Genomic DNA, 27,492 nt, shown 5'->3' with positions numbered 1-27,492 from the left:
ATAACTACACTGTTTGTATTCGGCCATATTCTTAGTCACTTTGCCATGGTTAAATGTGATGGTTTGCGCTTTCAGTTTTGCGCGAATGCCGCCATCTATCCACGGTTTCTGGTTTGGGTAGGTTTTAATAGTCACAGTGGCTACAACATCTCCTATACACTTCCTGATAAACTTAGTCACCGTATCAGTGTATTCGTCAATGTTCTTCTCAGAGGCTACCTGGAACACTGAAGTGACTAGCTTGCCTTTCCTGAGGCTGGACAGCTCTTCTCTGACAGTACATAAGGGAGGTGAGCTGGGCCACCATGGCCTTTAGTTTCCCATGCGCCAGCTTGGCATCACGGTCACTCTTCTTTATGTCCCAGGCTGGAGCTGTCCCCGGAAATGTCCCCGTTTTTAACTGTGCGTTAAAAACAGACCGCAAAGTGAAATATTTTACTTGGTAAGAAAGACCGGGCAGCAGATCCTACCGGTTGACGTCTCAATTGCGTTGTGCTTGTTTAGGCCAACAGAGGGGGCTGCTCGCTATAGCAGCTTCATTCACTCTTCTTCTACTAACTCTTTGCTCGCGATAGTTTTAGAGAAAACTGCTGTGGAAAACTCGTACAGAAGATAGCAAGTGTCAAGTGAATCCACAACATCACCACAAACGTCTTTTCAAGCCAGGTAAGTTACAATCGTTTGAGATACTAGTGATGTTATACTGTCACAATTTATTATATAGATAGATGATCTGCTCTATAAGGTTTTAAATAGGTTATGCTAGCTAACGTTAGCTATGTAGACTAAGTTAGCTAGCTAAGTTAGCTACTGTTATGGTAGGTTAAAAAACGTTCACATGTAACGTTAAACATGCAGTGGACGGGCTATTTTGAAAATATGATTATATAAAATGAATGCACAATTAATTCTGAGAATATTTTTGTTTATTACAATTTTAATGGTTTGGCATTATAATAAGTGGTGTGAAAATATATTTAGAAGTGTTCATGGATAACATTAGCAGTGGAGAGGAAGGAGAGGAGGAAGACTGGATAGGAAGTAGAGTGAAGGAGACAGAGGAGGAAAGGTAAAGATATGATTACAGAGCCTGCCAATTTATTATTACAAACAATGTTTTTGAGATAAAATACAAAAATATGAGGCAAGCAATGGGAATCTGTTAACCAAAGTATTTTATCTAATAGTATGCTATTTATTAATACAGATTGGAGAGGAAGGAGAAGGAAAAATTTAGGGAGTAAAAAGAGTGAAGCAAGGAGAGTGTAGAAGAGTGAGGTGGAAAGGTGAAGAGAAGGAAAGGAAGACGAGTGAAGAAAAGAGGAGGAGAAAGATTGTAGGAGAATAAAAAGTTAAGAGAGTAAGAAGAGTGACACAAGGAGAGTGAAGAAGAACAGACAGAGGAGATACAATGACTCTTTCCAAGAAACGGAAATGCACTTTTTATGAAAAACATGATGAGAGAATTTCCATTTATACGCTCAGGTCAAGACAATAGAATTGTTCACTGAACCCTTTGTAATTCCTCTCTTTCAATTGGCAGCCGGAGAAGAACGGCAGTGGTAGAACAACAGCAGACGAAAAAGCATAAAGCCTCTCTGTTTGCCCGTGTTGGTATGCCCTCTGTCACCACATTCTTCAAGAAGGTAGAGCCTTCCCAAGAAGAATATGGTTTAGCTGTGCAGGAGGCTGTCTTTGCATACCACACTATGCGACACTATCATAGTTACAGATCTCTGGGCTGCGCAGCACAACTGACACAGAAGCTTTATGAGCCAAAGTTTACATGTGCTAGGACAAAATGTGACACCATAGCGAGTAACGTGTTAGCAACATGGGCAACTACTTTGGTAACACAGGACCTAGACCAAGTTGAATGTGTGTCCCTGTCCATTGATGCGTCCAATCATGGACATGTAAAGCTGCTGCCATTAGTAGTCAGATATATGATGGGAGCACATCTGTGGAAACAAAACTGCTTGATTTTGTTGAATTGAATGGAGAAACAGCAGAGGAAATTGCAGCTGAGGTCCTGGTGGTCATCCAAAAATGTAACCTGGAAAACATTCTCTGCCGACAACAAATACCAACTTTGGAGGACTGAATAGGCTGGGGAGGGTCAATGTCCATACCTAAGTTAAAAATGCTCTGCAGTGGGAGGTGATTGGCTTAGGTTGTCCTGCCCACATCATTCATAACACGGCCAGAACAGCTTTGGATATGATGTTGAGTACCTGCTCAAAGATATTTGGATATGTTCATATTTTCACCGTCAGAGTAGAAAGACTGAAGGGCTTTTGTGAGTTTGTTGGCCAGGAGTACCATAACATTTTAGGACACAGCAATGTTTGCTGGATGTCCATGCTCCCTGCTCTAGAAAGAGTGCTGAAAATGTATGTGCCATTGAAATCCTTTTTTATTTCTGAAGACAAATGCTCTGTTGTCCTGTGAACAATGTTCGAAGATCCACTGACTAAACTTTGGCTGGTCTTTGTCCATGGAAACTTGACTGTATTCAGTGACACGATCAAGATGCTTGGAGGCCAGGACCACTGTGCTGGGGAGTCCGCTGCAATTCTGAGAAACGTTGAGGCAAAATGGACTGCAAGACGTGATGACAACTTCATTCCAGTTTTGGTCAGAGGACTTCTGAGAGAGCTAGAGGAAAATGAAGCCATGTCTAAAGAGAGCTTTCTCAAAACATCCCAATCATTCTTCACTATAGCTGTGAACTACTTGCAAGCATGGGGAAAGCACACAGATAATCTAAAATATTTACATTGTCTCCTTTTAAAAAGGCAACCTCTGCGTGAAGAGATCCAGAAGGCAGCAGGCACACTGCGGGAAAAATGCCCCAATGTGACCATCAATTAGGATGCATTGTGTGACGAGGTTACTGGCCTGCAAGGGTTCCTAAAGGAGGGATCGCTTGAAGAATGGAAAACATCTGAGACACCGCTTAGTCAGAGATGGAGCACGGTGGTTACCCACTTCAAAGAGAATGACATCCCACACACTAACCTGGCTAGATTAGTGTCTGTTGTCATGTGCTTACCTGGAAGTAATGCACCAGTCGAGAGAGTGTTCTCCCAAATGAATGATCTATGGACAGCAGTAAGAAATAGGTTCACTGTTCCTACCATCAAGGCCATGCTTATTGTGAAGACAAACGTCAACCTCCCCTGCCAAGAGTTCATGGAGAAGCTGGCCAAAGACAGCGCAATCCTGAAGAAAATACATTCTTCTGAGAAATATACAGATTCTGTTGGTATAAGTATATTATGTAGTTACCAATCATCAGCATCTTATTTCTTTATTATGTTAACTATTTCACATATACTATTGTCTGTTTTTTCAATTTTGCTCATGTTCTCTTCTGCTCTTATTCTACCAGGACCACTGAATGGCTGTTCAGATTGGACAGTTCTGTCTTGTCTGTAGTGTTTCTGTAATATAGTTGTTTTCTTTGTCTATCACAGTGTGCCTGTTAGACTAAATACATGAAACCGGAATTGTCCCCCTTTTATATTTCATAGATAATAACATTGGATATTTTAATTATATATTGACCGCCGAACTCAGAAATCTGGTCACCTTATTTTAAAGTCACTTTTTTTTTTTAGGTGGGGGACTTCTCCCACAATATCTGTATTTCTAAAAAGTAGCAAAACGGATGTTTATCTTTTCAGAAAAAACTACTCTGGTTTGGGGAAAACACCTCGAAAAGTAAAGTGTGATGTATTATGCATTTTTCTGAGGGGTGTTTTTGAACAGGCATTTTATTTGACGCCTACTCCCTGCAGACGAGCCGAGAAAACCCCGTCGCACGCTTGGAAAGCCCTCTTCTCATGATCCGCCATTAGTAGGAGACCGGTGGTAAGATCGTGCTCTCTATTTTAAGCAATTATTTACCACAATAAAGACATTGTAGATCGTGTTTTAGCTGATATAGTTGTACTTACAACACGGTCGTTCTTGTGTGCAGGTGGATTGATCGCCAAGATGCAGATTTTCGTCAAAACCCTCACGGGGAAGACTATAACCCTCGAGGTGGGTACTTCGGATTTGGTGCAGGAGTGCTTCCTGCCTCTAATAGCGGCGCATGCATTCTTTAGCAAACTAGCTGGCTAGGTAACACTTTAAAATCAGCCTATAGTGCGTTATAGTAATTCACCAGGTATAAACACCTTTGCAAGTTCCCTCAAATTTATTGGACAGTAGTTGTTAATAGCCTACCAGAACTTGCCGATTTGGTTACTGGTCTTTTATTCTGAACTGCTAGCTAGTTGGCTACCAGTAGCTAACTACATTTTAGTAGCATGGCCCTGCTTATACACGTGTAAATGACCGGTAAAGCTCGGCAACTTATCTTACCCATCTAATAACACCCGTCTGCTTTAATGTAGATGTACTTATGAGTAATTTGTTATTGCCATTTTGCTGGTAGTTAGTTCATCAATACCTTGGGAATGAGTTGTCTTGGAACTGTTTAGTCTTCTTGCTAGCCACATTAGCTACCGTTTCAAGACAGGTTCTCTAATGTTATATGCAGGTTGAGCCTTCAGACACCATTGAAAATGTCAAGGCCAAAATCCAAGACAAAGAAGGTAATTGCACTTTTTTTTAAATCCTTGGAATTGCTTGAAGTGGCTGCCTGAAAGATTGAACTCACCCTCATGTCTCTCCAGGTATCCCTCCCGATCAGCAGAGGTTGATCTTCGCTGGTAAGCAGCTGGAGGATGGACGCACACTGTCCGACTACAACATTCAAAAGGTGAGCTGACATTTTCACCTTGGTAAACATTTGACAATACTACACTTTCGTAAATGTGTTGCAGGAAATGGAATACATCACTGAAGTCCACAACACCATTCCTGTAGACCAGGGGTTCTCAGCCTTGCTTTTATCTTAAAATGTTTCAGATCATATCGAAAAGTAATGCATGATGAATATTCGGTCAAAGTATGACATTTCAGAATGTTTTAATGTAACATGTATTGCCATCAGGACTTATTGTTTGTGGTAGATTAAATATGGACACCATTGTTTCTCAGCAGTGTTTAATTTGACTTTTGTTTTTTAGCAGATGCTCTTACCCAGAGCTATTATGGCTAAGTGCCTTACTCAAGGGCACATTGCCATTTTTCACCTAGATGGCTAAGGTTACTGGCCCAATGCTCTTAATGTCTTACGGCTGAAATCCCGTTAACGGGATCGATATGACAGCCAGTGAAAGTGCAGGGCGCCAAATTAAAACAGAAATCTCATAATTAAAATTCCTCAAACATACAAGTGTTATACACCGTTTTAAATATAAACTTGTTAATCCCACCACAGTGTCCTATTTCAAAAAGGCTTTACGACGAAAGCATACCATGAGATTATGTTAGGTCAGCACCTAGTCACAGAAAAACTGCCATTTGTCCAGCCAAAGAGGAGTCACAAAAAGCAGAAAGAGAAAATCACTAACCTTTGATTTATCAGATGACACACATAGGACTTTGTTACACAATACATGTATGTTATGTTCGGTAAAGTTCATATTTTTATCCAAACATCTTAGTTTACATTGGCGCGTTATGTTCGGTAATGTTTTGCTTACAAAACATCTGGTGATTTTGCAGAGAGCCACATCAATTTACAGAAATACTCATAATAAACATTGATAAAAGATACAAGTGTTATGCATGGAATTATAGATACTTCACCTTAATGCAACCGCGGTGTCAGATTTCAAAAAAGCTTTACGGAAAAAGCACACCATGCAATAATCTGAATACAGCGCTCGGAGACCAAAACAAGCCATACAGATACCCGCCATGTTGTGGATTCAACAGAAGTCAGAAATGGCATTATAAATATTCACTTACCTTTGATCTTCATCAGAATGCACTCCCAGGAATCCCAGTTCCACAAATGTTTGTTTTGTTAGATAAAGTCCATAATTTATGTCCAAATACCTCCTTTTTGTTCACGCGTTTAGTTCACAAATCCAAATTCACACGGCGCAGGCACTTAGTTCAGACGACAGTTCCATTACAGTTCGTAGAAACATGTCAAACGAAGTATAGAATCAATCTTTAGGATGTTTTTATCATAAATCTTCAATAATATTCCAACCGGACAATTCCTTTGTCTTTAGAAAGGAAAAGGAACGCAGCTAACTCTCACGGGTGCCCGCCTGACTGAGCTCATGGCATTCTGCCAGACACCTGACTCAATCAGCTCTTATTCTCTCCCCCTTCACAGTAGAAGCCTGAAACAAGGTTCTAAAGACTGTTGACATCTAGTGGAAGCCTTAGGAAGTGCAATCGGACCAAATTTTACACTGTATATTGGATAGGCAAAGACTTAAACCTACAAACCTCAGATTTCCCGCTTCCTGGTTGGATTTTTTCTCAGGTTTTTGCCTGCGATATGAGTACTGTTATACTCACAGACATCATTCAAACAGTTTTAGAAACTTCAGTGTTTTCCATCCAAATCTAATAATATGCAGATCTTGGCTTCTGGGCCTGAGTAGCAGGCAGTTTACTCTGGGCACCTTATTCATCCAAGCTACTCAATACTGCCCCCCAGCCATAAGAAGTTAACCGCTAGGCTACCTGCCGACTCATTCATTGTATTGTTAATTATGGTACAGATGGTGAATACTCCTTAGGTTTATATTTGAATTTCTCACTACAATCAGACAGCCCAAATAAGTATTTATTTTTTAGATTGTCATATGCAGCATTGACCACTGACGCCATAGCTGTTTGTTGGTCTTTTTGGCTGAACTGAATTGCTTTTTCTTGCAGGAGTCCACTCTGCATTTGGTGCTGAGACTGCGTGGGGGTGCCAAGAAAAGGAAGAAGAAGTCCTACACCACTCCCAAAAAGAACAAGCACAAGAGGAAGAAGGTCAAGCTCGCAGTGCTCAAGTACTACAAGGTAAATGCGCTGGATCACAACCTGACCCATTTCCTTGATTGCTGATAACCAGTCTAGTAGATAACAAAAAAAGTCTGCTATGTCAATTTGGCTGTCTACTGCCACTAGTCTCTAGTGCAGTGGATCTTAAACTTTTTCAGCTAGACCCAAATTAGAAATTGACCGGCCTCTCGTGACCCATATCTTCCTTCAACGGCCTGAATTAAGTAGTATTATAAGATGAATTTCCATAACTCGACCCACCTCGCATGCCCAGGGCACACTTTGGGTCCTGACCCATTGTTTAAAAATCCTTGGTCTAGTGAATGGAGCCAGCATTTGTTTTGTAGACATTTGTTACTGGCTCCAGAAGTCAATTTAAGTATTACTATTTTTTTTAAATCTGGTATACATAGGCCATGTTTATTAGGCATAAACAAAGCAAATTTTAAATGAATATTCAGACTTACAGTGGTGTCAAATTCCTTGTCAATGAGGTGTGTGATAAGAGGGAATTTGTTTTCTGTTGCAAAACATTTGCTGTTGTGCACTACTGAACACGGCCACTGTCTCGTTTGTGTGCGTGTTTGTTGCTATACTTATGGCTTCCATGGTGTATCTTCAGGTTGATGAAAATGGCAAGATCCACCGTCTGCGTCGTGAGTGTCCAGCTGAAGAGTGTGGCGCTGGTGTGTTCATGGCCAGCCACTTCGATAGGCACTACTGTGGCAAGTGCTGCCTCACTTACTGCTTCAACAAGCCTGAGGACAAGTAAACTGATGGACTGGACTAAATAAAATGTTTTCACCAATCACTGATGGCTTGATTCCTATTTTTTTCACACTGGATATGAATGAGATGGGTAAACCAATATCACATTTCCGGAGAATTATTATTAGCAGGGCTACAAGTAGTTATTGGTTTAAGCATTAGCATTTTCTAAATATGGGCTTGGTGTGGACCTACTTTAAATTGAACCTTTGTTCTTAACTGACTTGCCTAGTTAAATAAATTCTCATTTACAATGATGGCCTACCGGGAAACAGTGGGTTAACTGCCTTGTTCAGGGGCAGAATGGCAGATATTTACCTTGTCGGCTTGGGGATTCGATCTAGCAACCTATCAGTTACTGGCCCACCGCTCCTAACCACTAGGCTACCTGCGGCCCATTGGTTGTTTTTGAACAGAACTTTGTTCTTTCTGAAGTATAGTGACTTAAAGTATTCACAAACCACACATGGGTGAAGGGGCTCTAAGGCACTGCATCTGTGCTAGAGGTGTCACTACAGACCCTGGTTTAAGTACAGGCTGTATCACAACTGGCCATGAGTAACTTCTATTTTAGCGCCTGGCAACGCAAACGCTCATTGGCGCAATGATTGAATAACGTGTATGTGTACATTTCTTTTGCGACGCAAGCAGTGTGGTCAGCATGTAAGAAGGAACGAAAATGAATTATTTCAAGGCTATATTCTACAAAGAAATACATTATGAAGCATTTGCGAGTGCAACACAATAGCCTGGTAGGGACATAAAGCCCTCAGCATTTAAACATTTCGAGTGGCGCAGCGTTCAATATACGTACTACGTGCACATGCTAAAAGGAACAAGGTGGGTAGACAACTGTAATTGTAGCAAATTATTTCAAAACAGAAAAATCTGATCTCTTAAACGTTTCATTCATTTTTGTTATATTATCTATACAATAGGCCTTGCATATTCCCAGGTTCAAGGAGCTTTCCGTTGTCATTACAGACCCGGGTTGTATCACAACCGGCCGTGATCGGGAGTCCCATAGGGCGGTACACAAATGGCCCAGCGTCGTCCGGGTTAATTGACCGCTTATGTCGCTTATGCCTGGAACCACCCCTGGGTTTAAGGTAGAAAATATAACAATTATAATGCATGTCAGAGAATCAAATCTTCAATATCATATGTTCTCTCACAAGAGAAATGGGCATTGTTACAATTTTCAGCTAACCTTTGAGACAGAATAAGGTCTGGAGAGCCCTTATTTTCTATGGGCAAGAGAGCAGTCTTGATTGTTGGTTATATGTGGATGGTTGATAGACAATGTAGTAGTGATTTTGGTGGTTGCATCCTCATATCTCCCTCAGCAAGATCTAGTAATTTACACCTTTCTGACACAATTACTGTAGTCATGGAACATTGATTATCCACTCATATCTTCCCCCCCAAAACAGTGGTTATATTCTGGTGTATACCTCATCGCGCAGACTACACCATTGAGTGGCCAAAGTATACGTTTTATGTAGGCTAATGGATAACTCAAGCTTTGTCGATCCAGTAAATGGACGTCATCTGCACAACCCCCGTTCATTACTTGTGTTCCATAAAGCTTTGACTGGGATCTTTGTATTCTTTATATAAAAGCAATACAAGATTAGGCTAGAGATTATCTTAAGCGCCTTGCATTCGTCTGTCCATAGAAATCATGACATTACTTTGATCCAATATCCCAACAACTTTAGCTGGTGAGATTTCATGATTCTATAAACGCAGACAAAATCAATCATTAATCAGGGGAAGAATAGATTACTTGAGGGTCACAGTCCTTTATGTGATGAAGACAGCACTGTGGGCAGTGAAGATGAAATGACACAGGATTCTTCTGGAATTTTTATCAAATGGATTTATGTAAAAGTGGAAAAGGAAATGAACACTAGGGTCATCATCACAGACAGAAATCTGATAGTAGCCACATACATACTGTACACATATACAAAGCTGTGCCATTCAGCTCACACAACCTTCATGATTGGATTGTATGTCAATCACAGTTGGCATGGCTTCCCACGAGTCATTTTGGCATTTCAGAGGAACACAACTTAAAACAATCGTCCATTCTGATTGGAAGAGAAGCAGGTTGATTGCTCCATGCACATTGTGTTTGACCTTGTTCTGTGCCCACATGCATTTTTTTCCCTTCTGTGCAGATTGTTGAACGTAGACATCAGTTGTTCCTCAGAAAGTTGCTGCATGTGCATGCTCATTTACAAAAAAAAGTATAATTAGCATCAATTGGCAGACAGAAAAAATCCAGCTGATTCAAAGTCACACAGAGGACAAGGAGTCTTCAGGGTCTCGTTTAAGTTCACCCATTTGGCTTTGCGTGAACATTGGCACAAACAGTATGTCCGTGTAGAGTGCATGTTAGCAGTCTGTCACACCATAGCAGTGCAATTTACCAGAAAGTCACTTATAGAAAAACTATTGTCGCCACATACTGTGTCTTAAGAGTTTTATTTCCTTGATTCAAGGAGAAAAAGAGGATGTTTACTTTTCTTTATTGAAGAATTGATTTTTTGTTTGAAAAAAAGTATATATAAAGATACATTTTTGTTTTACACAATCTTTTTTCGCACTGAAGACCATCTCAGTAGACCAACATTTAAATGGCTTCAGAGTCAGACAGCTTGAAGGTCACTTTTCTCTCTGAGTTGGAGGCAGACAGAAGAGAGAAGAGGACAGAAAAAGAGGTTAGCGGCAGATGACATCAGAGAAGAGGATGAACATATATATGGACGCACTGGAAAGCAGTCTACATGCATTGACAGGGAGGGGTTTCAGCTGCGTGACCCACAATCCATGCAGCACTGCAGATAAGTTCACAAAGGGATCACAACCTCCTATAGAGCCACCAGTGGTTTTTCCTGAATACCAGCAGAGAAAAGTAAAAGAAAAGCCAGCTATGAACACGTTACACTGAGGAACAGGGAAGGAGGGAGTGTAGCAGGTCAGGACCTCCTGTTATTAGGGACGCCATGCAGACCAGGCTCCATTCATGTGCCCTTTACAACACCAGCATAGCATAAGCAAGCATGAACAGGATGGGACATCTGTTACGCCACCGAGTTACCATGGAGCACCCCCCACTGGACTCAGAGTAGCACTCACCACTTGAGCTCATAACGGTAGCCGATGAGTAATGTTTAGGAGCTTTGTTGCTCCCCACTGCTTTTTGACTTTCTGCGCTCTTGTAACACTTCCACATCTGCAGAACAAAGGCATGTCATATTACATCGGAATAAAGGCTGAAAGTTAGTTGATACACAAGATAAATACAATAAAACTATTTCAAAATGGCAAATACATAAAGCAGAAATAAAAATCTAACTAACATTACTACTCCTACTGCTTGTGCATACATGAGTGCTTTCTGTCCTTGAATATAACTCAATGTTAAAACATCTGTTTGTACAAGGTGTAGTCAGTCTACAAATATACATAACCTAAAATGTGTTATTGTGCAATTGGAATTTGTATTGTGGCCATGAGCATTCAAGGCTTTACCCAGATCCAATACCATGACAACCAAGAGTAGAGGAACCTTCATTCACAACATAATCTGGCCATCATATTTGTCTCAATTGCAAATTTCTCTCACCACTATGTATGCTGTCTTAGAGCAACAAAAACACAAGACTCAACGATCTTTAAAATGTTCTCTCTCAAACACGTAACATTGCTCTCAGCTCATTTTGTGAATTACGTTTCCTCAAAAACAATCCCTTAGCCCCAATTCACCCAATCAGAATCCCCACATTGAGAGTGGTTTGGTCAGAAAAAGAAATGGAACAGAAAAATGTGTCATATGCACAAAACAACAAAACCATTTTGATCACAACAATCAAAATGAGAGCATCAGAACAAACCAAGACAGAATAAAGCCATGCAGTCCAGTGAATATGCATTGAGATTGACACAGTAGAAGTAGACTGGTAATGCCATGTGACACAGTACTTTAGAGAGGACAGGGTTCTCCCACATACCAAACACCCAAGAAGATAGAGGGGAAACCAAATATTTTATCTAATTTTAATAGATGTGAAACTGCTTTCCTCTGAAGGGCTAGATTACATAATGACAGTTAATGTGTTCCTCAGTCAGCCTATCATGGGACGTGTTCTACAAGCCTCATTGCTTTATTATTAAACAGAGCTCCATTCTAATTCTGGAGGACTTCTGACATGAAGATGTTTTAAAGATGCACTGAACATCCAAATGATAGTTAATGTAGCTTTGCAGCATGTTTTCTGAAGATGTATTTGTGATTCGAAAAGAAATAGCAAATAATGAATAAAATAACTAGAACAGCTATTGATGTCCCCCATAAAGCAAAGTTATAATGTGAGCCAAATACAGTGTGAACAGACCTTTGAAGCAAAGACATCCAGAGAACCCCACTTTCCATAAGACGGAGGGAAATACCAAACCAGGAGTGAGGAAAAGGGATTTACAAATCAGCCATGAAAAAACAAACATAAAAGCTCAAAGGAAAACATAGCATGATAGGGCTTTGATAATGCATGCAGAGTTCCTTCTTTCTCCCCGACCATCACCGGTCCTTAAGCAGGTCCCAGATCAGTAGCTGACCAGGACGCCACACATTCAGACACAGCCATACTCATACCACAACGATTGTTGGTCCTCTGGGCTAAGGGGTGGAGATGGGTCAGCATCAAGCACATGATTGGTGTCAATGACATGTTCCCCATTCTGGTCAGGTGGGCTGGGCTTTAGCCCATTTGGTTGGTTCTGGGCGGTTTGGGCAGGGTTGGGCCGGAGGTGGGTTTTGCCTGGGGGGCCGCTGATGTTACTGACCAGGGAGGTGTTGAGGGAAAGGAAGGTGTGGCTCTTGCTACTGCACCCTGTGAAGGCTGGCTCACTGAAGATGGAGTCCATAAACACTGACTCCACTGTGAAGGACGAGCCAAAGAAAGACTCGAGGCTGGAGAGGTCAGTTTCCTTACAACTGAGGGGGTGCTGACTACCTGTGCAGGGCATACTGACTGACTTCGGCAGGGACAGGGGCATGGGGTCTGGGGCTAGGGGGATGGACTGGTGGGTGGGATGTTGGGACTGGGTGGGGTTGTTGGTTGGGGGGTACTCACTGGGCGTGGTGTAGGCACGAGGCAAGGCCTTTGAGGAGGGTGAGGGGTCCACAGACACGGGCTGCCGGGTGTCTTTGGACAGCAGGTCGTGGATGCTGGTCCGACGTGTGGAGCCCTCGGCTGTGGATATGACGCTGCTGGCCCGGGGCAGCATGGAGGAGGAGATGTCCAGACGCTCAGACACAGACACGGCTTTACTCTGGGAGGAGAGGCTGACCCGTGGCTGGACCATGCCCTTCACACGCGTACTCTCTGCCTTTCGTAAGCTGGGATGACCTGGTTGGCCACCCCTGGAGGGGCGGCCATCGGAGTTCACTGGCGCTGCCTTCCCACTGGTTGAGCGCAGGATGCCCCGCCCCTTAGTGCCGGTGGAGCCTCGCTCGGCCCGGTCTCTCTGCACATGCTCAGCGCCTCCAGAAAGGCGGGGAGACTCAACGGTCAGATTCTCTTGGCTGCCAGACTATTGATGGAGAAGAGACATTAAAGTTACCATACCATAATACCTGGGTTTTTATAGCAGACTTGAGTGGTGAAATAACTTCTACTTGTTTCTTATCATAGCTCATCTGAAGCCTATGAATAAAACAGTACTCCTATCTAAAAATTGTACAGTAAAGTCTTAATCTAATGTTCCTGTGTGTTCCAGGCTGTCACCTCTGCAGGGTCGATGCGCTCCTCTAGGAACTGCTGTAGAGAGAGCACCTCGCTGGCGCTGCCTGAGGCGCTGCCATTCTTCTTCTTGGCCTGTGTGGCCTGGGGTTCCAGGGACCTCTGCAGCAGCATGGGGCTCTGATGAGAGGAGCGGGACAGGGGCTGCTGGACAGGGCTGCTCCCGCTGGACCACTCCTCCTGGTCCAGACTGAGGCTGAACTCCCCACTGCTCTCACTGTGGGGCCTGCTGAGGTTTCCGTTCAACGTGCCTGAAGAGAAACACACTACTGTAGGCGAGTTCTGCTCTAATAGTGTACGACTAACTTAGGTACTAACATACGAGTATCACCCTAAGGTGATGACAGGCACTAGATATAAACCAGCAAAGCTCAGAAACCTGCTTATTTGTGAGAATGCAAATAAATAAATAAATAATAAACATGCCAGAACCTAGCCTGGACCCTTCCAGAACATATCTCACACAGAGAGAGGAAGAGAGTTATAGTATCAATGTTAATAGATCACAAAAGTGTTGTGTTTTTTTTCTCTAACGTGTGTGTATGAGAAAATCAACAGAGAGTACAATGAAGGAGGTGTCATATGCAGGAGCGTGGGAGAGAGGGGGCGTTCTCCTTAGTGATGTGACTGTACCTTTGGCCTCGAGCGGAGCGGAGTGGGAGGTATTACTGCTGATGGTCTTGATACTATGGAGGCTGGAGGCTCTCGAGTCTGGATAGGGATAAGAGGACACAGATTGAGAGGACACGTCACACGGGTCAGCAGATGGTGCAGGCAGGAGGGGTGGCACGGTGCCACACAACGCCAACATGCCCAATCACACAAAGGGAGTGGAGAGGGAGGGGCCACACAAACACGAAGGGAGGAATCATTCATGAGGAAAAACCTGTTGTAAAACCTGATTGGAGGAAAGGAGAGGGGCCTTGTGATTGACATGACCCAGAGACCAACACGGGAGGGGCTCAGGTGATTGAGAGGAGTAGGGAGAGGAGGAGACCTGGGGCAGAGGAATGTACCAAAGGATAGGTGGGCTGTATGTGAATGTGTGAGATGCAAATTGATACAATGTTGTTGCTGTTATTAGTGGTCTTCAGTTTGGTTCAGGTTTGGTGTGGCTGGTACAGTAGTAGTACTGGGGAAGCGATGTCCGCAGGTAGTGGGTGGTAATCATTGATAGCAGTGGCAGTCTTGAGTAAAGTGGTACTGTTAGTGGTCTTAGACAGATGTACACAGGTGTGTCACTTACAACAGATGCTACAGGGGACTCTGCACATAGCGGACGGGTCGAGAGCAGAGGGCGACAGAGCCTGAGCACTGCTAAAGACCTGTAGGCCTGGCACATTCAACACACACAGCTAACTGGGTTAACCTGCTACCACAGTTGTTAAACACTGCACTGGGCTACAGTGGTGCAGTTCACTTATACTGAGCTACTGTTAGTTTGGCTCAGTTTAGGATATAATGCATTGTACTAGGTTATCTGCCATTATATTAATTAACTCACCAACTTTACAGCACATCATAACAAAGTGCAATAAAACAGTCGTGGTAAAGTTCATGCAATAGAAGGTACATTACTGTATAATACAACGTACATGACAGTGGGAGGACATTTTAGCTAGCCAAGACTGCACAGAAAATGGAGATAATGGACACTAATTGTGATATGTGTGTGTGTGGGAGAATCGAGTAGGCAGACAGCCCGATCTACTAGCTAATGGGAGGAATGCGGCTCATGTCCATTTGTTAAGCAGAGTTTACTGTTTGTGATAGCATGCCGAATCTAGTCATTTAAGCAGATCTACTCTAACGCAGGGCTTTAAAACCCTGTTCCTGGACCGTCCTGTATGTTTTCTCTCCAACCCTAACCTAGCACACCTGATTTTAATTAGCTGGTTGATCAGCTGCATCAGGTTAGTTACAACTGGGGCTGGAGAAAAAACTTACAGTAGGGTAGCGTTCCAGGTTTGGAGAACCCTGCTCTAATGGTAGCAAACTGAAATGTAGAGATATAAACCAAGCTTCCAGTGGCACGACATTTACACTTACTGTAAGGCTTTAAAACATTGCCATTTTTTTTCCCATTTGATATTTCATTCCTTTGTCTCCCAGTAATAAACTGGTGTAAAGCCCTGTGGTTAAATAATAGTAATGGGAGTTTGTCCTAAAGGTCAACAGTTAACTTACCTTGACCTCTGATCCCAATGGGGTCGTCTGAGGATGCTGGAACGTCTTCACAGGAAGCGTTGTCTGGAGGAGACAAAGATATGAGTTATGGCTGGAGGGATGGAGAAACTACCGGAGAATAGGGCTTACGAAGGAAACAAAGTATGTGGCAGACAATCTTCTGAAAGCTAGAGTATGATGGTAGGCATTCACCGGTGTCCAAATCAAAAAGTAAAAATGGAGATGAAAGAAAAATGACATTTACGATGGATTAAACAGTGACTTGCTTCTGAAACACAATGAGACTTGTAGTAAATACACATTCTAGATGATAGTTCACCACACCACCAAAGGAGGATCGACTAGCGGTCCTGTAGTCCCTACCTTTGATCTTCAGGCTCCTCTTGGCCCTGTTGCCAGAGGGCAAAGTGAGGGTGGCGTAGTTGATAGCGTTAGTGGAGTAGGCCATGGAGCCCAGCTCCTTCATGTGCCGACTTCTGCTGCCCCCGTTGGCCTCCACGGGCCCCTCCAGGTTCTCTGTGCTGCCCGCCCACTGGCCCCCTGCCAGGGCAATGGTCTGCAGCAGGTCGTTCATGGCTGTGGAGGAGATGGAGATAAATTAGCCGAGGGCACAGGGAGCAGCGCTAGGCTAGGCATGAAGTAGCTGCTAAGTCAAAGCAGCAGCATTCAGAGATGTGCCACAGTCAGTGTGGGCAAGCCCATGTCGGCAAGGCATGCACAAGAGCTGAAATGCAGCCAAACTGAAAGACTCAATAAAAATAGCAGAGAGTGACAGATAAGTCAGGAAATGAAAGAAAAAGAGAAAGAAAGAGAAAAAAGCACTAAGGCTCCACTTCAATTCCTACGTGGTGGCTGTGAGTGAGAGGTGGCGAGAGAAAGAGAAAGAGCAGTGAGGTTCTGCAAAGTCATGCCGGCTCTGTAGTGAGAGAGGAGTGAGGAAGATGACAGGCTGCGCTCACACCACAGGCAGACAGGCAGAGATACAGTATATAGATGGATGGGGCCAGAGTCAATGTGCAGGCCACACACACACACCTACAGACGGCACCACCCTATACAGTAAGGTACAGTAGAATGGCATACAGTACCTCCCGACTGCACTGTCACATATACAGTTGAAGTCGGAAGATTACATATACCTTAGCCAAATACATTTAAACTGTTTTTCACAATTCCTGACTTTTAATCCTTGTAAAAATTCCCTGTCTTAGGTCAGTTAGGATCGCCACTTTATTTTAAGAATGTGAAATGTCAGAATAATAGTAGAGAGAATGATTTATTTCAGCTTTTATTTCTTTCATCACATTCCCAGTGGGTCAGAAGTTTACATACACTCAATTAGTATTTGGTAGCATTGCCTTTAAATTGTTTAACTTGGGTCAAACGTTTTGGGTAGCCTTCCACAAGCTTCCCACAATAAGTTGGGTGAATTTTGGCCCATTCCTCCTGACAGAGCTGGTGTAACTGAGTCAGGTTTGTAGGATCCTTGCTCGCACGCGCTTTTTCAGTTCTGCCCAAAAATGTTCTATAGGATTGAGGTCAAGGCTTTGTGATGGCCACTCCAATACCTTGACTTTGTTGTCCTTAAGTCCTTGCCACAACTTTGGAAGTATGCTTGGGGTCATTGTCCATTTGCGACCAAGCTTTAACTTACTGACTGATGTCTTGAGATGTAGCTTCAATATATCCACATAATTGTCCTCCCTCATGATGCCATCTATTTTGTGAAGTGCACCAGTCCCTCCTGCAGCAAAGCACCCCCACAACATGATGCTGCCACCCCCGCGCTTCACGGTTGGGATGGTGTTCTTTGGCTTGCAAGCCACCCCCTTTCTCCTCCAAACATAACGATGGTCATTATGGCCAAACAGTTATATTTTTGTTTCATCAGACCAGAGGACATTCTCCAAAAAGTACGATCTTTGTCCCCATGTGCAGTTGCAAACCGTATTCTGGCTTTTTCCATGGCGGTTTTGGAGCAGTGGCTTCTTCCTTGCTGAGCGGCCTTTCAGGTTATGTCGATATAGAACTCGTTTTACTGTGGATATAGATACTTTTGTACCGGTTTCCTCCAGCATCTTCACAAGGTCCTTTGCTGCTGTTCTGGGATTGATTTGCACTTTTCGCACCAAAGTACGTTCATCTCTAGGAGACAGAACGCGTCTTCCTCCTGAGCGGCATGACGGCTGAGTGGTCCCATGGTGTTTATACTTGCGTACTATTGTTTGTACAGATGAACGTGGTACCTTCAGGCTCCCAAGAATTTACCAGACTTGTGGTCTACAATTTTTTTTCTGAGGTCTTGGCTGATTTCTTTTGATTTTCCCATGATGTCAAGCAAAGAGACAGTGAGTTTGAAGGTAGGCCTTGAAATACATCCACAGGTACACCTCCAATTGACTCAAATGATGTCAATTAGCTTATCAGAAGCTACTAAAGCCATGACATTATTTTCTGGAATTTTTCAAGCTGTTTAAAAGGCACAGTCAACTTATGTAAACTCCTGACCCCCTGAAATTGTGATACAGTGAATTATAAGTGAAATAATATGTCTGTAAACAATTGTTGGAAAAATTACTTGTGTACAAAGTAAATGTCCTAACCAACTTGCCAAAACTATAGTTTGTTAACAAGAAATCTGGGGAGTGGTTGAAAAACAAGTTTTAATGATTCCTACCTAAGTGTATGTAAACTTCCGACTTCAACTGTACATCATCTAGACCTAGACCAGCGATGGGCAACTTTGATGGGGGTGGGGGCCACAAAAAAATCTGAACTCATGAGAGGCAGCAGTTGGCCAATTTGCGAGCTAGACATTTTGACAGCGGAGAGAAACATTAAGTTTTAGAGTTAATTTTGTGCAATTCTACACATTTTGCCATAGAGTGGAGAGAAATATTAGAATTTGTTAATATAATATCTGAGTGAGACTGACTAATAAAACCATTGGGGCCCCCCCGGCTGGTAAATCGACCATGATAACAAGTTTAGATAGCTGGCCGCTAAATAGCAATCCACATTTTTTTGTTGCTGACATGGGCTAATTGACTGACTATCAGTAACTGACATAACAAGAGGAAAACTGCTGATGCACAGACATATTTTTGAAATGGCACCTTGTGTATTCTATTATTGTAACTCGCAACATTAAGTTTAGACCCCGATTAAATTCTCCCCCCCAAAAATGTAGAACCTAGACTAAGACTAACCTAGAGTGCATCTACAGATACCACAACATAAAACTACAGAAAAAGAACTACAGAACACCACTACTACCACTCACATTACTTCACATAAGTGTTGTTAATCATTGAAGAGTGTTAGTTTGTACTAATATCTACATTTGTTAGTTCTTGTATGTCATTACTTCAACTGTACACAAATCTAACCCAACAAAATGTGTTGTTAAGATAGATGTATCTACTATTGGTGATAAATTAGAGTACGAGTTTTGTTTATTCCTAGAAAGGAAGAATAGAAACCAGCTAGAAGCTATGAGAAGAGAAGCTAGGTGAGGGAAGCAGGAAGGCGCAGGCCAGAGGAGGTGGATGGAGGTGGTAGGACGCCAGGCTATCGGAGGTCTTACACATGGACCGGCGGTAGATGTCCTTCGCTTTGTCTTTCTCCTTCGATCTGTTCCTCATAAAGGGCAACCATTTCACAGCTGTCAGTTTACAGCCAAAGCAGAGAGGGGAGAAACAGAAATACCAGGGGAGATGGAGAGGAAAAGAAAGGAGGGAAAAAAAACAGGTAGATGTTAACGTTGGGAACCAGTGTACCGTTCTGAAGACTCAACTGGTAATAAAACAGTGTTACATAGATATCGGGGCAAACGCTGATATGTATGCAAACAGACACATGCGCACACACACACACACTTTAACGCTCACTCACTCACTGTTCAAACAAAACGCCACGCACACAGCAAAGTGGGATGGCTGTGAAGGGGGTTGCCACATCGAAGACATCAGACTGCTAACAGACACTACAAACACATAGAATACCACACACAAAACACCACACATAGGGTGACGTTTATTAAAGGGTGCAATTAGGAGAGTACAACAGTGACACCAGGGGAACGACACTGCAGTGGAAGGAATGGCCACAGGGATCCCATTACTAACGCAAGAAAAATAGTAGATCCTGGGACACTGTATAGAGACACCATTTTCCAGCTCCACAGACACCTCCGTGTGTTCTATAGACTGACAGATTTCTGTAAATGCAGACATATTGTGTGTGTGTGTTACGTAAAAGGTTCTTTAGTATAGCTATTAAAAGACAAAAGAAAGTTACATCAAATATTGCCTTTAGTATAGCTAAAAAGTATTGTCAGAAGTATTACAATGTACTTCTAATCCATCTGTCTGCATATTTCAAGACATGTCATATGAGGGGGCAGAGAGATACCTGAAGGGTTGGATGATACTTTTCTCGTGAATTATCTTGAAAAAGCTTATACTTAAAAACTGGACATCAACCAATCCTCCATTGTTAAGTCAATGGAAAAATTATATGCTTCATTATCTAAATATTGAAAGAGTGTGGGTGACAGAAAGGAACAAAATGGTGCGATTTGAGGATGTGGGAGAAAGTAGTGCAGACACTGGAGATAGGGGTGAGAACAGGTATGTCTGGGCAGGTGTGATGTTGATGTTTGTGTGCGTCTGTATGAGATAGATATCTAATATAGATAGAGAGACGTATATCTATCTATATATACAGTCCCAGTCAAAAGTTTGGACACACCTACTCATTCAAGGGTTTGTCTTTATTTTGACTCTTTTCAACATTGTAGAATAATAGAGAAGACATCAAAACTATAAAATAACAATCAAAATACATTTGAGATTCTTCAAAGTAGCCACCATTTGCCTTGATGACAGCTTTGCACACTCTTGGCATTCTCTCAACCAGCTTCACATGGAATGCTTCTCCAACAGTCTTGAAGGAGTTCCCACATATGCTGAGCACTTGTTGGCTGCTTTTCCTTCACTCTGCGTTCCAACTCATCCCAAACCATCTCAATTGGGTTGAGGTCAGGTAAATGTGGAGGCCAGGTCATCTGATGCAGCACTCCATCACTCTCCTAATTTGTCAAATAGCCCTTACACTGTCCGGAGGTGTGTTGGGTCATTGTCCTGTTGAAAAATGAATTATAGTCCCACTAATCGCAAACCAGTTGGGATAGCGTATCGCTGCAGAATGCTGTGGTAGCCATACTGGTTAAGTGTACCTTGAATTCTAAATAAATCAGAGACAGTGTCACCAGCAAACCACCGTCACACCTCCTCCATGCTTCACGGTGGGAACCACACATGCGGAGATAATCCGTTCACCTACTCTGCGTCTCACAAAGACACAGCGGTTGGAACCAAAACTCTAACTTTTGGACTCATCAGATCAAAGAACAGATTTCCACCGGTCTAATGTCCATTGCTTGTGTTTCTTGGCCCAAGCAAGTCTTCTTCTTATTGTATCCTTTAGTGGTGGGTTCTTTGCAGCAATTTGACCATGAAGGCCTGATTCACGCAGTCTCCTCTGAACAGTTGTTGTTGTGTCTGTTACCTGAACTCTGTGAAGCATTTTATTTGGGCTGATATTTCTGAGGCTTGTAACTCTAATGAACATATCCTCTGCAGCTGAGGTAACTCTGGGTCTTCCTTTCCTGTGGCGGTCCTCATGAGGGCCAGTTTCATCATAGCGCTTCATGGTTTTTGTGACTGCACTTGAAACTTTCAAAGTTCTTGACATTTTCCGGATTAAAGTAATGATGGATTGTCGTTTCTCTTTGCTTATTTGAGCTGCTCTTGCCATAATATGGACTTGGTCAATTACCAAATAGGGCTATCTTCTGTATACCACCCCTACCTTGTCACGACACAACTGATTGGCTCAAACGCATTAAGGAGGAAAGAAATTCCAGAAATTAACATTTAACAAGGCACACCTGTTAATTGAAATGCATTCCAGGTGACTACCTCATGAAGCTGGTTGAGAGAATGCCAAGAGTGTGCAAAGCTGTCATCAAGGCAAAGGGTTGGCTACTTTGAAGAATCTGAAATATAACATTTATTTTGATTTGTTTAACACTTTTTTGGTTACTACATGATTCCATATGTGTTATTTCATAGTTTTGATGTCTTCAATATTATTCTACAATGTACAAAACAGAAAATAGTAAAAGATATATATACCGATATATACACATACACATACAGTGGGGAGAAGAAGTATTTGATACAGTAGGTTTTCCTACTTACAAAGCATGTAGAGGTCTGTAATTTTTATCATAGGTACACTTCAACTGTGAGAGACGGAATCTAAAACAAAAATCCAGAAAATTACATTGTATGATTTTTAAGTAATTAATTTGCATTTTATTGCATGACATAAGTATTTGATACATCAGAAAAGCAGAACTTAATATTTGGTACAGAAACCTTTGTTTGCAATTACAGAGATCATACGTTTCCTGTAGTTCTTGACCAGGTTTGCACACACTGCAGCAGGGATTGTGGCCCACTCCTCCATACAGACCTTCTCCAGATCCTTAAGGTTTCGGGGTTGTCGCTGGGCAATACGGACTTTCAGCTCCCTCCAAAGATTTTCTATTGGGTTCAGGTCTGGAGACTGGCTAGGCCACTCCAGACTGGCTAGGACCTTGAGATGCTTCTTACGGAGCCACTCCTTAGTTGCCCTGGCTGTGTGTTTCGGGTCGTTGTCATGCTGGAAGACCCAGCCACAACCCATCTTCAATGCTCTTACTGAGGGAAGGAGGTTGTTGGCCAAGATCTCGCGATACATGGCCCCATCCATCCTCTCCTCAATACGGTGCAGTCGTCCTGTCCCCTTTGCAGAAAAGCATCCCCAAAGAATGATGTTTCCACCTCCATGCTTCACGGTTGGGATGGTGTTCTTGGGGTTGTACTCATCCTTCTTCTTCCTCCAAACACGGCGAGTGGAGTTTAGACCAAAAAGCTCTATTTTTGTCTCATCAGACCACATGACCTTCTCCCATCCCTCCTCTGGATCATCCAGATGGTCATTGGCAAACTTCAGACGGGCCTGGACATGCGCTGGCTTGAGCAAGGGGACCTTGCGTGCGCTGCAGGATTTTAATCCATGACGGCGTAGTGTGTTACTAATGGTTTTCTTTGAGACTGTGGTCCCAGCTCTCTTCAGGTCATTGACCAGGTCCTGCCGTGTAGTTCTGGGCTGATCCCTCACCTTCCTCATGATCATTGATGCCCCACGAGGTGAGATCTTGCCTGGAGCCCCAGACCGAGGGTGATTGACCGTCATCTTGAACTTCTTCCATTTTCTAATAATTGCGCCAACAGTTGTTGCCTTCTCACCAAGCTGCTTGCCTATTGTCCTGTAGCCCATCCCAGTCTTGTGCAGGTCTACAATTTCATCACTGATGTCCTTACACAGCTCTCTGGTCTTGGCCATTGTGGAGAGGTTGGAGTCTGTTTGATTGAGTGTGTGGACAGGTGTCTTTTATACAGGTAACGAGTTCAAACAGGTGCAGTTAATACAGGTAATGAGTGGAGAACAGGAGGGATTCTTAAAGAAAAACTAACAGGTCTGTGAGAGCCGGAATTCTTACTGGTTGGTAGGTGATCAAATACTTATGTCATGCAATAAAATGCAAATTAATTACTTAAAAATCATACAATGTGATTTTCTGGATTTTTGTTTTAGATTCTGTCTCTCACAGTTGAAGTGTACCTATGATAAAAATTACAGACCTCTACATGCTTTGTAAGTAGGAAAACCTGCAAAATCGGCAGTGTATCAAATACTTGTTCTCCCCACTGTACATACATACATACATACATACATACATACATAGCTGGTGCATTGAACACAGGTTACATATAATGCACTACACCATTTAATAGGTATGGAATGTGGGTGCGTTCCTCTGCCCAGGCGTTGCTGACGCCTGCCAGATCTTACAACACCTGGATAGGTATTTTATGTATCAGCTAATCACATATGTTATAGCAATCTATCAGTCGATGACACAGCCGATGACGTTGCACGCAAACATTGGTTGATGCATGTAACATCTGAGTAGAGGAACGCGACCATTGACTGAAGGATGAGACACAACATGCTGACGTGCCTTGAGTGACACGACAGCTCAACTACAAGCCCCGCCCAGCCCTCCCCTCTCAGCATACCATTAGAGGAACCTTGGTTACTCTGCACATGGGAGTGCTGCACTCTCTGAGAGTCTTTCTTCCCTATCGCACAGAGAGGGAAAAACAAGCACAGGAAGCATTAGGTCCACACAACCAGCCACCACACAGCAACAATGGGCTACTGTCCTGGTGTCTCCTGCCCTGCATACCTCACTGTCTACAACTCACCGGTGCTCATGTTCTAGTGTCTGTGCCAGCATGTACTTTTCCGTCTGACCCAGTGTACTTCGGTTTCTCTGTCTGCGTGCATCATATTACCAGTGTCTGCATGTATCTGCCTCTGTCTGACCATGCATTTCCTGTGTTTAAACCGCATATATTTATTAACATACGCTCTGCTCCCAGTGTCTTATTTAACTAATATGTGATCTAGTCCTTCTTCCTGTCTGTTAGTCCTTCTGATCAGAGGAAGGGACATATTGAGTGAGAGGAAGACCTAGTCCTAGACTATGTTCTGGTCTGGAGTGGACTCTTTCAAAATATAGGTCTATTACTTCCTTCTATTGTGTCTATTTTACCGTAAAGTATATCGATGTGTTTTAATGCACTTCAAATAAGGCTCGAATTGATCTGATCAGTAGGGTGTTTTCCATGCAGGTCAGAGTGTCTACTCACTGCTGTTCCTCTTTTGTGTCAGCGTGTCGTCCAGGGAGTTGGAGCCAGAGCCTATGGAGGAGGAGTCCTGGCTGTCCAGAGGAAGCCCCAGGAAGCCCTCGCTGGACTCGGAGCACGTGGGCGTCAGTGTCAGGGAACGCATCCGCTCCAGACTCTTCGGCTTGATCAGCTTCTTCATCTTCAGGGTGATCCAATTCCCTCGTCTAAGATGAGAGCGAGGGGGTTTTGTAATTTAGGGTAAATTATTTGACTCTGGGTAGTGTTCAGTAGGCACAAAAAGAGCAGAAAACTTCTGAAATTAAGGGATGTATTCCCATTTTGTGGCTTATTGAACCAGTGGTTTTCCAGCATCCGGGGTGTTCTTGTACAGCCTCCCAATTCCCCAGAGACAGCTATGATGATGTTAGTTAGGCATAAAGATGAACCAGAGCTTCTTGGTTAATTTGAACCATATGCAGGAGTTGGTTAGGTTCAGACGTAAACCATATGCATTTAGTCAGGCATGGAAATGAATCAGAACTGAATTCCTACGCACATAAGATCCAGGGCAGTTGGATATGCAATGGAATTAACCATAACCAGACAAATGCAGCAATCTACTGCAGTTATATATTTAATTTTCATGTGGGGGATGTCAGCATTGTCTCAGTCAGCTGTTTACTACGACAGAGACTGACATGGTCAAAGCACCAACCACAACGATAGCAGTGGACTCCTAGCTACTTACCTCCGTGGAGGTGAGGGGTCATAAAACTTGTACTGGTCCATGATCTTCTCTTCCAGCTTCTCCTTCTGTCTCCTCAACTCATTCAGCTTGTCACTGTGAAGGAGGGAAAGACCAGTTAGGCACAGGAACAAATGACATCTAGCTACATAGCCAAGAAACAGACATCGCTCTCTTATTGAAATGTTAACTTGAACACTGGTTACAAAATGTAATAGTGGGGTCATCTCTCACATGTACTGTCTCTGTTCTACGTGGAACAGGTCCTTGCTCTCCATGGTCTGTTCTAGCAGAGTGCGGTTCTGCAGCATCAGGGTCTGGATCTGGTCCAGCAGGTGACGGTTCTCCTCCTCCAGGTTCCCCTTCAACTGACTCAGCAACTAGGGAGAGAGAAATAGACTATTTGAGCATAGTGGTTGGTATCCAAGTTGCTTTCACATTGTTGTATATATTACACGTGGGCTGTGCCTTCCCTTCACAGTGGGTGAATACAGGTCAGACACTTGTTAAGCCTTAAAGAGCATGGTATTGAGAAACCATCTATCAGCCTTCCTTTCCAACAGACAGATATTAGGCAAACATAGTCATGTCTGGACCGAGGCCACATATCGGCTTTGAACACTTACATAACATAGGACTACATTTACCAAGAGTTACCTGTGATAGAGTTTGGAAATATGCGGAACATAATAATTATAATCTAGTGGTTGGTGTATGGGTAGGGGGTACAGATATTGTAGTACCTCACACTGGTTAGTGAGTGGGAGGGGGTGAAGGGGGACTGAGGGGTGTGTAACTGTACCTCACACTGGTTGGTGAGCTTGGTAGAGGTGATGTCCAGCTGCTGGTACTGCTCTTTGAGTTTGGAGAACTCTGCCTCCAGGCGGGTCTGTTCCAGCTTGGCACCGTTCATCTGGCTCTTCAGGTTCTTATGGTCAACCTGCAGGCCCTCATTATCCTTCACCAGCTGGCGGTGTGCCATGTTCAGCCTACACACAGACGTCATGTGTTTTAAACAGCAGCTTCTTTACTCATAGCCCCCTGGTTAGTTCTCTAATTGCAACCACTTGAAATGTCTGCATATTGCCACTCAAAACATGCTAACTTTATTTCCCCCTCTCTCTCTAAAAACCTTGATGAACAGATTTCTCTGTACCTGGAATGACAGCTGAAGGATGTTCCCTTGCACCTCAAAGTAACCCTCAGGGCAAATCCCCCTCTTTCGCATACAAACACACACAGACCTCAGCTTATCCCTGAAACACTCACTTTTCATTCGCCTCCTTCAGTTTGTAGTAGTCTATAGCCGTGGCCTCGTGGCTCTTGTTCTCAGACAGCATCTTCTCCTGCTCTGCCTTCAGCTGTTTCTCCAGCTCCTCCAGCTGATCCTTCTGCCTCAGCAACTGATTATACCTGCAACACATTACCACCGGTTAGTGGATGGCAGCTGTGTGTGTATATACAGTTGTGTATATACACTTTGGTTGGAGTCATTGTAACTCGTTTTTCAACCACTCCACAAATTCCTTGTTAACAAACTATAGTTTTGGCAAGTCGGTTAGGACATCTACTTTGTGCACGACAAGTAAGTTTTCAAGCAATTGTTTACAGACAGATTATTTCACTTATAATTCACTGTATGACAATTCCAGTGGATCAGAAAATTACATACACTAAGTAGACTGTGCCTTTAAACAGCTTGGAAAATTCCAGAAAATTATGTCATGGCTTTAGAAGCTTCTGATAGGCTAATTGGCATCATTTCAGTCAATTGGAGGTGTACCTGTAGATGTATTTCAAGGCCTACCTTCAAACTCAGTGCCTCTTTGCTTGACATGATGGGAAAATCAAAAGAAATCAGCCAAGACCTCAGAAAAAGATTTGTAGACCTCCACAAGTCTGGTTCATCCTTGTGAGCAATTTCCAAACGCCTGAAGGTACCACATTCATCTGTACAAACAATAGTAGGCAAGTATAAACAGCATGGGGCCACGCAGCCGTCATACCGCTCAGGAAGGAGACGCGTTTTGTCTACTAGAGATAAACAAACTTTGGTGTGCGAAAAGTGCAAATCAATCCCAGAACAACAGCAAAGGACCTTGTGAAGATGCTGGAGGAAACCAATACAAAATTATCTATATCCACAGTCAAACGAGTCCTATATCGACATAACCTGAAAGGCCGCTCAGTAAGGAAGAAGCCACTGCTCCAAAACCGCCATAAAAAAGACAGACTACGGTTTGCAACTGCACAT

The 27,492-nt window shown here is 43.1% G+C and overlaps 2 protein-coding genes across 2 annotated transcripts in view; one reads left to right on the top strand and one right to left on the bottom strand.

Moving 5' to 3' along the window:
* The first annotated feature begins 574 nt into the window (after window positions 1-574).
* Window positions 575-7,726, top strand: LOC120046602 (ubiquitin-40S ribosomal protein S27a-like). The gene is made up of 7 exons (XM_038991972.1): window positions 575-666; window positions 3,775-3,876; window positions 3,986-4,050; window positions 4,553-4,607; window positions 4,689-4,774; window positions 6,802-6,933; window positions 7,538-7,726. Exons 3-7 carry the CDS (start codon window positions 4,003-4,005, stop codon window positions 7,685-7,687), a joined length of 471 nt encoding a protein of 156 aa, XP_038847900.1. The 5' UTR covers window positions 575-666; window positions 3,775-3,876; window positions 3,986-4,002; the 3' UTR covers window positions 7,688-7,726.
* Window positions 7,727-9,547: 1,821 nt separating this feature from the next.
* The window catches only part of LOC120046601 (girdin-like), an 86,587-nt gene continuing 68,642 nt past the window's right edge, over window positions 9,548-27,492 (bottom strand). The window contains exons 22-32 of the mRNA XM_038991971.1: window positions 26,508-26,651; window positions 26,041-26,227; window positions 25,473-25,618; window positions 25,242-25,334; window positions 24,515-24,717; window positions 19,270-19,353; window positions 16,047-16,259; window positions 15,684-15,746; window positions 14,130-14,207; window positions 13,482-13,747; window positions 9,548-13,287 (exon numbers count right to left, since the gene is read on the bottom strand). Of these exons, the coding sequence (XP_038847899.1) occupies window positions 12,325-13,287; window positions 13,482-13,747; window positions 14,130-14,207; window positions 15,684-15,746; window positions 16,047-16,259; window positions 19,270-19,353; window positions 24,515-24,717; window positions 25,242-25,334; window positions 25,473-25,618; window positions 26,041-26,227; window positions 26,508-26,651 (2,440 nt within the window). The 3' untranslated portion in view covers window positions 9,548-12,324. The remainder of the gene's footprint in view (window positions 13,288-13,481; window positions 13,748-14,129; window positions 14,208-15,683; window positions 15,747-16,046; window positions 16,260-19,269; window positions 19,354-24,514; window positions 24,718-25,241; window positions 25,335-25,472; window positions 25,619-26,040; window positions 26,228-26,507; window positions 26,652-27,492) is intronic.

This window comes from Salvelinus namaycush, chromosome 4 (genome assembly GCF_016432855.1).
Source record: "Salvelinus namaycush isolate Seneca chromosome 4, SaNama_1.0, whole genome shotgun sequence".
Taxonomy (NCBI): domain Eukaryota; kingdom Metazoa; phylum Chordata; class Actinopteri; order Salmoniformes; family Salmonidae; genus Salvelinus; species Salvelinus namaycush.
Note: the sequence above shows the minus strand (reverse complement) of the source record. Positions and strands in the feature narration are given on the sequence as shown.

Bases quoted from the DNA above. Each gene is read 5' to 3' on its own strand.
- LOC120046602 (XM_038991972.1), top strand. From the start codon at position 4,003: ATGCAGATTTTCGTCAAAACCCTCACGGGGAAGACTATAACCCTCGAG. The intron at 4,051-4,552 runs GTGGGTACTTCG...TGTTATATGCAG, and splicing joins GGAAGACTATAACCCTCGAG to GTTGAGCCTTCAGACACCAT. The intron at 4,608-4,688 runs GTAATTGCACTT...ATGTCTCTCCAG, and splicing joins CAAAATCCAAGACAAAGAAG to GTATCCCTCCCGATCAGCAG.